The sequence below is a fragment of the Erpetoichthys calabaricus genome, chromosome 12 (genome assembly GCF_900747795.2).
Source record: "Erpetoichthys calabaricus chromosome 12, fErpCal1.3, whole genome shotgun sequence".
In the NCBI taxonomy this organism is placed as follows: domain Eukaryota; kingdom Metazoa; phylum Chordata; class Cladistia; order Polypteriformes; family Polypteridae; genus Erpetoichthys; species Erpetoichthys calabaricus.
This window is the reverse complement of record NC_041405.2, coordinates 144,010,016-144,022,647: the sequence shown is the minus strand read 5'-3', so window position 1 is coordinate 144,022,647 and position 12,632 is coordinate 144,010,016. Positions and strand designations below refer to the sequence as shown.

Here is a 12,632-nt window from a genome sequence, read left to right as displayed (position 1 = left end):
TACTAGGTCTTGTCCAGTAATGACTAGAGCTTGTCTAGTTGCTTGCATATTCTTCAGATGAGAGTTCAACCACTCTTCATTCTTTAACCCAGAAGTGTTGTTATTTATTTGTGGTGTCCACAGTAGGTCCCTGTGTGGCAAACAGATCTTCCATGAACTAGTCATTCCATACTGTGAAAGGTAAAGGAAGGATGATGGTAATAGCAGGAGAAGCTGCTTACCTGAGTGTTGCACCTTCCAGAATTTCCATGTTATTGTCCAGTAGTTTGCATGAGTATCCAATGTTCACTGCTGTCTCTGCAGACAGACAGAAAGAAATGTTTAACATTCCTAAATTAAACCTGAATTTGAATCTTGGTTCTGGCAATGTCTGTCTAAAGTTGGCATATAATTTCTCTGTCTGTATTGACCTTTCTCTAGATACTTCTATTTAATTTCCTTATCCAGTAAACATGCAGGTTGTATTAAATAGTAATTTTAAACTTTCTATGGTTGAGGATGTGTGCATGAGTATTCTCTGCAATACACTGATGCTGATTTATACTTTGTGCTTGATGCTGCTGGGCTGGGCTGTAGCACTCCATGTTCCTAATCTGGATTAAATAAATTAGATGATGGATGAATTAACCACATTTACTGACTGCACAGGCAAGCATGTTTCATTTCAACAACAGTCCACTAGAAGCATCTGATTACATTAATATAAAGTTAGTGGCCCTGTTATCCTAACATAACTTGCTCCACAAAACAGACAACTTTGTGACTGAAACTCAATATGCAGTATACCATGAAGATGTGGTTAAGAGGATAGGGATGTTGTTTGAACACACATTAGAAATGAGCAAGATATATAATTGAAGACATTTTGACCATGGTATGTGTGTTTGTTGCATAATTTGGTGGTTCAAGCACCTCACAAATACCTACCCTCTTTGGATTTTCCTGTTTTACAGCCTTCAGAGTTTACAGAGAATGGAGCGACAAACTAAAAACATCAACTGAGTTGAAGTGCCGTGTACGAAAATGGTGTTTAATTAAGAGATGTCTAAGAAGAATAGTAAAACTCATTTGAGTAAACAGAAAGATCACAAATACTCAAGTTACACATCTTTTCAACTGTGGTATGAAATAAAAGACCATGCCTGTTCCACTCCTGCCAGTGAGGCTACAGGTTGCACAAGATCACTAAAACTGGGCCAGAGAAGGTTGGAAAAATGTAAACTGGTTTGAGAAACCTTGTCTTTTTTCTGCAGATGAAGAAGGTAACAGCATCAATCTATTGACTGATTTTGCATTGTGTCATGGGGACAGCCGGGTGCTTGTAGTGTAATGGAATGGGAAATATTTCCTTGTCACACACTGGTTCTTTTAATACCAGCTGAGTATCATTAGAATGCTACAGTATACCTAAACATTGTTGATGACGATCTGCATCCCTTTTTGATTGTAGTCTAACCTTCTCTAAATGTATATTTAGGGACCTAATCAATGACTTTGTTAAATGGTGCGACTCAAACCACCTACACCTGAACACCAGCAAAACCAAAGAGCTGGTGGTGGATTTTAGGAGGCCCAGACCCCTCATAGACCCAGTGATCATCAAAGGTGACTGTGTGCAGATGGTGCAGACCTATAAATATCTGGGAGTGCAGCTGGATGATAAATTAGACTGGACTGCCAATACTGATGCGCTGTGCAAGAAAGGACAGAGCCGGTTATACTACCTTAGAAGGCTGGTGTCCTTCAACATCTGCAATAAGATGCTGCAGATGTTCTATCAGACAGTTGTGGCGAGCGCCCTCTTCTACGCAGTGGTGTGCTGGGGAGGCAGCATTAAGAGGAAAGACGCCTCACGTCTGGACAAACTGGTGAAAAAGGCAAGCTCTATTGTTGGCATGGAGCTGGACAGTTTAACATCTGTGGCAGAGCGAAGGGCACTCAGCAGGCTCCTATCAATTATGGAGAATCCACTGCATCTACTTAATAGTATCATCTCCAGACAGAAGAGCAGCTTCAGCGACAGACTGCTGTCACTGTCCTGCTCCACTGACAGGTTGAGGAGATCGTTTCTCCCCCAAACTATGCGACTCTTTAATTCCACCCAGAGGGGTAAACGTTAACATTCAACATTATACATAGTTATTGTCTGTTTTTCTGTTTTTCACCTGCATTGTTATCATTTTTTAATTTAATATTATTTATTGTATCAGTATGCTGCTGCTGAAGAATGTGAATTTCCCATTGGGATTAATAAAGTATCTATCTATCTATCTATCTATCTATCTATCTATCTATCTATCTATCTATCTATCTATCTATCTATCTATCTATCTATCTATCTATCTATCTATCTATCTATCTATCTATCTATCTATCTATTTTCAGCAGGATAATGTGTCAAGTCACAAAGCATGAATTATCTCAGACTGGTTCAAAGAATATGGCAGTGACTTCAGTTTATTCCAACAGCCGCAGTCCCCAGATCTCAATCCAATACAGCTCCTTTAGGATGATATGGAATGAGAGGTTTGCTTTGTGAATGCATAACTGAAAAATCTGCAACAATTTCAATTAAGAACAGCATGATGCTACCAAGTAAGCACGAACCAAAAACCCAAAGGAATGTTTGCAACACCTTATTAAATTCATGCCACAAATAAATCTGGTTATTCTGGGTCCTACTGGGTATTACATATTTGTACCTAATAAAGTGGTTGCTAAGAGTATAATTAAAGGGATAAGTACATGATGCAAAAAATCTTCACTATTTTCCTTTAATGCATTCACAAGCCAATAGCAGACTGTTATTCCTCTTTCTGTCGGACAATAACTGCTCTTGAAGGCCTCATATCATTCTTCTGGGGTTGCCACTGAGGCCAATCGTTTCAAAAGAAACATGTATTTATGTCTACCTCCCACTTCTGTTCATGAAGGACACTAGGGATGAATTTCAACGAGTACCTTGCTTGTCTCCTGTGAGCATCCATATCTTGATTCCACCTTTTTTTAGAATGTGGATGGTGTCAGGAACCCCATCCTGCAGTTTGTCTTCAATTGCTGTGGCTCCCAGTAGCTGTTCAAACAAAGCAAAGAAGAAGCATTAAAAGTATTGAAAATGGAAATTGCAAGCAAGTTTAATAACAGCATGTGGTCACCAAAGCAGGAATATGGTTTCAAACTAAAATGCAAACTGCTTTCCTTTCTCTGTGATGATAGTCAGTCTGCCTTATTAATGCTGAATGTCTGTCAAAGGAGTATCCTCCATCCCCTGAAAGATGATCTTGACTGACTGAATAATCAATACTGTTGACCACATTTCACTCATTATTTATGTTATCTCAAATGTAAATCCATCTACCCATCTTTTTCCAGTACATAGACATGGACAGTAAGCTGTCAGCTGTCCCTGCAGTAAAAAGCACCAGTGATAAAACTCGATTTTAAGTAAAAAATAATGGGAGATAGCAGGTAAATGCAGATCACCTTGAGGTGTTTGAACCCATTTCTCCTGTCAGACTAGCTGATCATTTTAGCTTTTTTCTCACTTTTCTGCATATACAGTCTGCCTTTTTATATATCTTTTATTTTCCAGTGCCACCTATTTCATTATAAATTAAGTAGTATGGTAGAGAGTAGGACTTTATGAAGATTCAAACGTTGACTCGATGTTACTTTGGAGAAATTACTGGGGAGCTTTGTTGGTCTGAATGGCTTGATCCCATCAAAAATGTCCTAAAGTTCTACAACAATATGAAATATTTGTGAATTTAAATGAGGTTTTCTTGCCATTTAATACCCCTGTAAGGTTAAGGCGGGAAAAAATACAGATGAAATCCACAGTAGTGCATAATTTTAACGATCATTATACTTCTGGTTTGGGATAATTCCAAGATACCAGCAACTCCTGCATGGTCTTCTTCTTATTATGGGCTGAGTTTGGAAGTGGGTGGGCTGAACATGCCATAAAGAACTGAAACCATTTCTGAGAAACCAATCTGCCACCTTTATAAAATGAAATTCTAATAATGTAAATGCTGCCAGAGACAGGACAAGGTGAATTTTTCCCTGTATTGTCTTTTGCATGAAACCTATTGCAATTTTTATACCAGATCCTACGATGTAAAAGGACATCATGATGCAAAGCTGTTCTACTAAATAGAGCAAAGATACGCACAGTGAGCTCTTGCTCCATCTTTTCATAAACTGCTTCCAGCTTGGCTTCTTTGTTCTGCATTGCCATTGTAGCACTGAGGAACTCCTTACTCCAGCTCTGATAGAACTCCTCTGGGACATTCTTGCTGGCCAAACACAATGTGCGTAGACTGTCCTTTGCAAATTCCTGCAGGTGGACCAAAAACAGTCATGCTATTTCCAGCTTTTTCAATTATAGGAAGAACTAGAAATGGTAAGCAAGACCTTTCACCTCCAGAGCTTTCTCTGTGGCATCCAGATATAAACACTTGGTTTCTAGCCTTTCAAAAATGACTATATCAGCACCTTTGCAGAAAAGCTTTATTTTGCCACTGGGTTCACGCACTAAAAAAGGATAAAATCCATATTAAAACTCAAACTTCAAGTAAATGAGATAGAAAACATGACAAGTAAGAAATAAGAACAGTGATCAAATTGAGCTCACCAAGGACAGACATTCTGCGCCTCTGGCTACTAAAATCTAAGATGGCCAGTAGATCATATACACGAATTTTGCCAAGTTCACTGACTGTCACCGAGTCCTGGGTTCGGGACATAAAAACAAAGCCAAAATTACGGGCTGCTGTTACCAGAGCTTCTTCATCTGGTGATGCAGCTTGGTATCGCAGATCTCCTGAAAAATGGAAATGACACGTCAAAGGAGAAAGAGTGGGATGTGCATAAACAATGTTCACTGAGTATAAGCATGTAAATCATGGATTTTCTGCCCACCGTCAACTTCCTCTGCCATGACTGTGTGACAAACAGCCAGTACTCGAAAGAACTCAGTAAGACTTCTGTCTTCCCCACTCCTTAGCCTGTCTACAAGCACCTGGTCACTGAAACTCAGCTTTCCATCAGCAAAAGGATTCCATTGAAGGTCAATGGGCTAGGGTAAAAAGAAACGGGACAGAGATGGTAGCCAAGCTTATTACTAAAAGTGGTTTGTAATTGACCTAGTGATGACTTGTTCTTCTGCTTTACCAGGGTAGCCAATGTTTCTATAATTAACATATTTAGCTGACACCTTCAGTTAAGAAAATTGACAAGAAAAGTATACAGTACCACTGTTTGAAATTTTAATTAGAGGTGATTTGGTTAGAGTGATAGAATGACTATATTTAAGGCAGGAGCCTCCCCAGATGTTCAATGTTCGAAAGAGAACTTAAGACATATGTTCATCATGATAGCCAGATTTCACACTTCAGTCATCTAAAAGGTTTCTAGGTTCCTTTAGACTGTAACCTCTTGCTTTAATTAGGTGCCCTAGACCCTTTTCTAGGTGAGCATTACTCTGTGACAGACCACAGGCTATACTGCCACATTCTCAAGGTGGCCCATCTGCTTTCTGATCCTTTCAGAATCGAGATATTCACAAAAAATGGATTAAGACAATGGCATACCTGAGTGGTTTCACTGTAGATTTGTTTATTTCCTGTAAAAAAAGGACTTCTTTTAGATTAGATTAAAATTCATAATCCAAAGCAAAATATATTAGTCCACTTGTGTTAAAAATGACTGATAAAATATAACACAATAAATAAAAAGAAGGGATGCAATGAACAATACATTTCATTCATTATTTGGGGCAGGGTGAAGCAGAGGTTAGCATGACTGTTCAGAACTCAAGTACACTGTGTTTGAATCCTAGACATCATTGTTTGTGTGGAATTTAAATGCCCATCCCAAGTTTGCATGGAATTTTCTTTAGATGCTCCAGCCTTCCTTCAACATCCCAAGTAACATGCACAATAGGTCAATGGCTGACTCCTAATTGTTGCATTATCAGTAAGTTTGGTATGAATTAAGCATTCTCTCCATTGAACTGGTGCACTGTTTTGGAGTTGGATGTGGTACCTATGCTATAACAATTGCTGCTCAGATAAGCTATGGCTCTCAATGGCATTAAATATGGATCAAGCAGATTCATTAAATGGATATACAGTATTAAATACTAGCCGTCTCCCGTGGCTCCACCCGTGTAGTAGTGAAACAGCACAGCGAGGAGGGCCCTGCCCAGCTCTCTACTCCTGACGTCATGCTTCCCCTCCCCTCAGCCTTACCAGGAATATATCGCTACTGCAAGCGAACTATGATTCTTAGCGCAATGACAGAAGTCGCAAAATCAACCGGAATGTTCAAGCAAATTATAGAAAAAAAATGATCTAAATCCATGAAGTAGTTTTCTCATTCGCTAGCTAAGCGGAGGTAAGGAACGCCCTGAAGCTGGCGCGTGAGTGAGAAGGGCCCACCCCTCTCCCCTCGGCCTGCTGCATGTCTCTCAGATTCTTGCAAATATACCACTACCACAAGCGAACTCTGAAATCAACCAGAATGTTCAAGCAAATTATCAAAAAAAAAAAACAATCTAAATCTGTTAGGTAGTTCTCTTGTGAAAAGCAGACAGACATACATACAGACAGACAGACAGACGTTGGATTAGACGTTAAGAGATTATCATAGGGAGAAATAATGGCAGAGTGGATACCTACTGGATCCAGAATCATGGATTCCGATCCCATGCTCAGTCATTGCCTGTGCGGAGTTTGAATATTTTCCCCTGTCTGCATGGGTTTTTCCTCTGGACACAAATCAGTTTACTTTACACATTCTCAAAGATGTGTAGGTTAGGTAAACTGATGATTCTAATGTGCATTAGTGGGCATTGGGATGGCTTAACATGCCATCCATTGCTGCCAGTATAAGCCTTGGTCCCACAGGACCCTAAACCAAACGATTTGAGAAGAACATTTTATTATACAGTGCATGAGTTAGGTAAATCCACTATAGTCTTATTTCTTTCTCTGAATTACTCTGTATTCATATTTCTTAACTTTTGTGTCAAGACCCAAATTTTAATTGGTAACCTCATGATTGTTTAGTAAAATTAGCCAAGTACGTCTAAACATGAATTCTGTGGCAAGTGATATACTGCACTCTATTTATTGTACATTTTATAGTGGTAGTGTGCAGTCTAAGATGTAGCCTATAAACAATGCCATTGACACAACAGAAAAAGCTTTCCTTTCCATGATACTTAAATATAATTAAAATTCCCCAAGACACCAACATGTGAAACAGTCAGACTAAGATTACTAATAAGCAAAGACACATATAAGAATGGGGGAGAGAGGAGGGAATGACAGATGAGCTTGTGAAGTGAAGGGACCATAAAACTAGCTTGAAATATCGAAACGAAAAGAACTGGTGAGGTACAAGGATGTGATGATTTTGCATACTTTGAATCAAAATCTGTAGGAAATTGCAAAGAAGGCTTTGTATTAAGGTTTATCCTGCCTCGGCAAGGAGAAATTCCTTCTTCTATAACTATTGTAGAATGATTTAATAAATTTCAGTCTGCTGGTAGTGTGAAGGATGTGTGTTGGACCACTGAGAACAGCAGAAAATATCAAAAGGGTGACACAGGCTGTAAAGTGGATTTTAGCATTCAGCATGATGTCAGTCAGTAGCATTAAACACTTCAGACTGGATTGTTCGCTGAATTCCTCATCAACATTTATCTTATCACCTGTATAAAGTACAAATAGTACCTACATGTTTAGGAATAATTTAGCTACATACTCATTTTATTGAATTGTTAAGTGAAAGCCGTGATACACTGAACAATTTGCAAACTGATTTAGAAAAATGTATTGTTAATGGTTGAGCTTATTTGAAAAACATTATTAAAAAATATTAAGGACAAGATAAATGCATAGTGTCAATTAACTATTTTCTGACTACTTTATTCCTCATCCAGTGACATGAGTTAAACAATGAACCATTTGCACTATCCTTTCAAAAATCGTCATATTCTTGAACTGGACTCCTTATAATGAAGCATTTACTTCTGTTAGCTTTACTGAAGCCTCCACTAAGCACTTACACTAGCGGGGTTATAGCTCAGGAATCTCTTCCTTGTTTTCAATGGTAACAGTACTTTTATTAAAATACATTTCCTTTCTATGTTTCTCTTTTAGTAAAATACATGTCAGAAATATGCTTGAAATTTGTGAATTTCCCCTTGGGGATTAATGAAATATCTATCTATCTATCTATCTATCTATCTATCTATCTATCTATCTATCTATCTATCTATCTATCTATCTATCTATCTATCTATCTATCTATCTATCTATCTATCTATCTATCTATCTAAAAGAAACTAAAGTTTTACTGTGTTTATTACATGGCCACTGTTATTTGTCTAGGGTCCCAGTATGGTATCAATTTTCTTTTTTGGGCCCTCAGATTAAAATGTTTAAGAACCCCTTTTCTATACAATTAAATGAACTAAATGCTAAAGGTATGAAAAGTAATAGAACATCAGAAAAGTTTTGACAAGAGCAGGTAATCACCTGACATAGCTCATCAATCCTATTAACTTGAGTCTCATGATTACCTAGCCGGGTAAAATAAATTTATAGTTGAGAGGATGAATAGAATCATTAAAGATTTGATCAGATCCTTTAAAGACAAGGCACTGTTTATACTTTAGTGAAATACTTTCAAAACATCAAAGTTCACAATATTTTTAATTTAAAGTCAGTATTATTTATATTATCTATACTTATTGCTTTAATCATAGCCCACTTTACACTTTCATACTAGACCGAATCCATATAGGTTTCAGATATTGCTTTGTATCTTCCATGTTATATGCACAAGATACACATGAACATGAATACATGTCATGGTCAGAGTTGTAAAGGGCAATAAGTAATAAATTATCCATCAATTCAGTTTCTAAACAGCTGGACTCATTTAAAATTATGCATTGTTGACACTAACCAATTTATTTTTGTTTTATATAACATTTTTCAGTTAAAAACGTGTTTTTTTTGACAATAATCAATCTATTTATGTTTTATATAGCATGTTTTGTAATGAGCAGTATCACATGACATAACATTTTTTACCAGCGAGAACAGCTCTTTGTAATATGAACATGCTGTTGGTTTTGTGCAAAAGCTGAATACACAGGCCAAAAACTAATGTTACCTTAATACAAGATTGGTTGATCGACTGGGTGAACTTTCATGCTAGGGCAAAATCAAAATTGTCAGGAGAGTGTTTTAATTAGAAAAGTGAAATTCATAACTAAACAAAACTTTCACCAGCAAGAGTCTTTCCTTTATATTTTAGAAAAAGGTCTGACAAGAATATGGTGTCTGCTATTTCACCAGACTGACACTTCTGCTGCAGTAGCACTGCTATTCGGAGGTGTTACTGGTGAGAAATTCACTCATTATGTCACTCCTCTCTCTCTTTTGTAGGATTTGAACAAGGATTGCTGGCATTGCAGTTCTACTGTTCAGCTAACAGAGACCATTATCCCACTGCACATTCAGCTCTTAGCTTTGCGACATGGCTTTCCAACTCAGCAGCTCTCTCAGTCTTGATTTGCCTCGTAAGGAGGTATCAGTAGCTACCAACACCATATTTTATGGCAAACTCAAATATGCAACAGAAACATAATGAAGTATAAAATAATAGATGAAATGATGATGGAAAAATTATTTCAGATGCACCAAAAATGATTTACAATGACCGGAGATAACGCATAAATAAAGCGAATACAAAGAACAAGACAGGAATACACTGTAGATAAGACAAAAGTTGAGTGCAAACCATCCACAGCTACATCAGACACAGTCAACCCGTCACCAAGTTCTTGGTATATAAGAGAAAATTTAGAGTCCCCAGAGCATAAGAGACTACAGAAACCTTACATGGAAGGCACCCAATTGTGAAATACAACTGGAGATTAAGAACTCTGTACTGGCAAAATTAACGGCTGCAATGCTTTAGTGCTTAAATATATACATGCATAATACAAGTTTTACAAGACTCAATATAAAGTTTTAGATTATTAATTAACTCTTTCAGGGCTGATGTCGACTTTTGTCAAAAGGAGGAGTTGACGATGGTAGTCAACTGTACACTGTGAAAAAAACAACTGTTATGTTTTAGTTGGACTCTCGTTTCTAGAAGGAACGTTAGCTTCATTGGTTTGGCCAAGATTTCCTGTGCTCGTGTGAGTAGCAAGGCGCCAACAACAGCAAAAATGGCACTGACATCTGGTGAGAGATCAAAGTGATTGCATAAAGCAAACTACTGCGTGGACGTTGTGCCTATTATCTCTGAACTGGACTATGACTTGTCGGACTCCGTTTTTAATACAAGTGATCGAAAATGAATGTGTGGTTCCAGCTTCAGTTGACTAGTCCCCAGCTAATCACGGTGCTGAACGGGTTCATGTAGCTGACACGCCTATGGCAGTGTTCACCAGGGAGGAGTGCCACTTAGCAATGATAAGATGTAGAAACTAGACTGCAATGCACTGCGAATGTGATCGCTGCTGCTGCTGCCTCAGCCACGTGAAGACAGCTGGGCAGCAAGCCTGCTGCATATTCTTGTCAAACTGGCAGCAACAGACGTTTTATCTTGATTTCTGTGTGAAACCATTGCTTTTCAGAAACTGTGTTTTGAAAAAATATTCAGCCCTCAAAGAGTTAACTGATCACTACAATGCTCTGTCCCATATCTTGCCCCGTCACCAGAGCTGTTCTTACTCACCATAAATTACACCTGAGACACAACACTTCTTGAATGTCAGGATATTCTGTGTTAGGGTTCCTGTCTTGTCAGAGAAGAGGAATTCAATTTGGCCAAGCTGTTCATTGAGGGCAGTGTTCCGTGCCCGGGCAGGGGTGTCCTTCTCAATGAAGTACATGTCAAGATCCCAGTCTATGAAAAGACTGTGCACCACGTGGATGAACTCAAAACTAAAAATGAGTTGAGAAATTTCTGCTTTGAAATTGACAGTTCATCAAGATTTGGACTTACATATTCTTATTGCTTACCACAGACATCAGTTACATTTCTGTCTTGAATAAAAAACGTCATAACATCTTTATTTATGTATGAATTGCTGTTTCCTTATGATTGCAACTGTGTGTTTCTTTGTGTGGAAGTTGCAATGTCAATGTAAATGCATTAATGGTCACAAGAAGAAATTTGCAGCTTCATGAAAAGGAGCTGTTCCAGATACCTGCTCTGGTAAATTTCAATTTCTGGGCATAGTTCATGTCCAATGCCCACAAACTCCAGTCTGAAAAAAAAAACTTTTTCTCATGTAGGTGAAAAGTATTTCTGTAGTCCATTAATCTAACCTGGTCTTTATGGACATGGCCAACTTTAAAATTTCTAGTTTTTGTTATGTGGATATAGCAAGCGTAATGTGCCACAGCCCTTGGTTATGAAATGTGGGTGTGGTTGAGACAAAACTAAGGGTGTACTCACACTGGCAATTCGTTCCATTCCAGAGCACATTTGTCCGCTTGTAACCCTCCAAAGTCTAGTTCATTGGACTAGTGTGATTGCTCTGTGGTAGGCCAACCATACCGTGCCCTGGCCCACTTGAAAGAGGTGTGCCCGAGCACAGTTCAGTAGCATTCAGGAACAGTGTGATCGCTAAACATGCCCGAGTATGAAAAACAGACATGACGTCAATGATGCGACAAGTCAGAGAGTGCAATTCTCATTTCATTCAATACCATTTAAGTTAAAAACAGATTTTTTATTCTCACCTTACAAATGAACGTGAATTGTAGTTGGCAAGAAAAGCTGCCAATTCCTCCCATAACATCATTTGTTTCCATAAAAACTTCTCATATGTGTAGCACAATTAACAGCAAAACGCTGTGCTGCACACTCAATAAACCTGTAAGAGGGTAGAACTTTATCTACCCTATACGACTCCAAAACAGACACAAAATAAGTAAAATCATTTTGAAATGCATACCGTCACTCCGTGTTCGGATATTTTTATGTCTTTTCACAAAGTTGCACAGTCGTGACGAAAGTGTGCCCGGGTCCAGAACATGAAGTGCAGTGTGAGTGCAGGCCAGCAGGGCAGTAGTAAGGGGGGACAATTTTGCTTGGACATGGTACGGAACAAACCTGCCTAGCGTGAGTACACCTTTAGAGGCATATTCCCAAAAATTCTGATAGCTCTGGATGTAGCCCTATTGATAATGCGTCTGTCTCTATTTCATCTATAAAATAACTCATTTTGTCTTGTGTGATGAAGTGGGGATAGTGTAGTTTTAATAACCACACAGCTACTACAGTTTGTATAATGTATTGTATAATGAGCAAGCAACAGAACATTTCACAATGTTCCCAATATTTCCACTTTTACAATAAATGTTACGCTTACTCACGTGATGTACAGAGACATTGGCATAACTGGGCTTAAAATGATGATGTAACCCCAAAATGTCAGGAAGCCCATGTAAAGAGACGAATCTCCACGGGAAGTTGCAGCAATGAACTCGCTTGATCTGCCCTTCCGAGCATCCCATACACCACAGCCTACAGCCAAGAGTGTGGCTGTAACTGCCAAGGATGTTAGTATCTAAAAGAGACACAGAGGA

The 12,632-nt window shown here is 38.4% G+C and overlaps 1 protein-coding gene across 2 annotated transcripts in view; it reads right to left on the bottom strand.

Annotated features, from left to right (window-relative positions):
- The window catches only part of atp8b3 (ATPase phospholipid transporting 8B3), a 74,298-nt gene that overhangs the window by 17,610 nt on the left and 44,056 nt on the right, over positions 1 to 12,632 (bottom strand). For both annotated transcript variants that reach the window (XR_007936529.1, XM_028816446.2), the window contains exons 12-21: positions 12,420 to 12,613; positions 10,771 to 10,979; positions 5,595 to 5,626; positions 4,924 to 5,080; positions 4,637 to 4,825; positions 4,424 to 4,536; positions 4,175 to 4,339; positions 2,962 to 3,073; positions 222 to 297; positions 4 to 130 (exon numbers count right to left, since the gene is read on the bottom strand). Coding sequence is in view for 1 of the 2 variants with exons in the window: in XM_028816446.2 (XP_028672279.2) it covers positions 4 to 130; positions 222 to 297; positions 2,962 to 3,073; positions 4,175 to 4,339; positions 4,424 to 4,536; positions 4,637 to 4,825; positions 4,924 to 5,080; positions 5,595 to 5,626; positions 10,771 to 10,979; positions 12,420 to 12,613 (1,374 nt within the window). In the remaining variant the exon portion in view is untranslated. The remainder of the gene's footprint in view (positions 1 to 3; positions 131 to 221; positions 298 to 2,961; positions 3,074 to 4,174; positions 4,340 to 4,423; positions 4,537 to 4,636; positions 4,826 to 4,923; positions 5,081 to 5,594; positions 5,627 to 10,770; positions 10,980 to 12,419; positions 12,614 to 12,632) is intronic.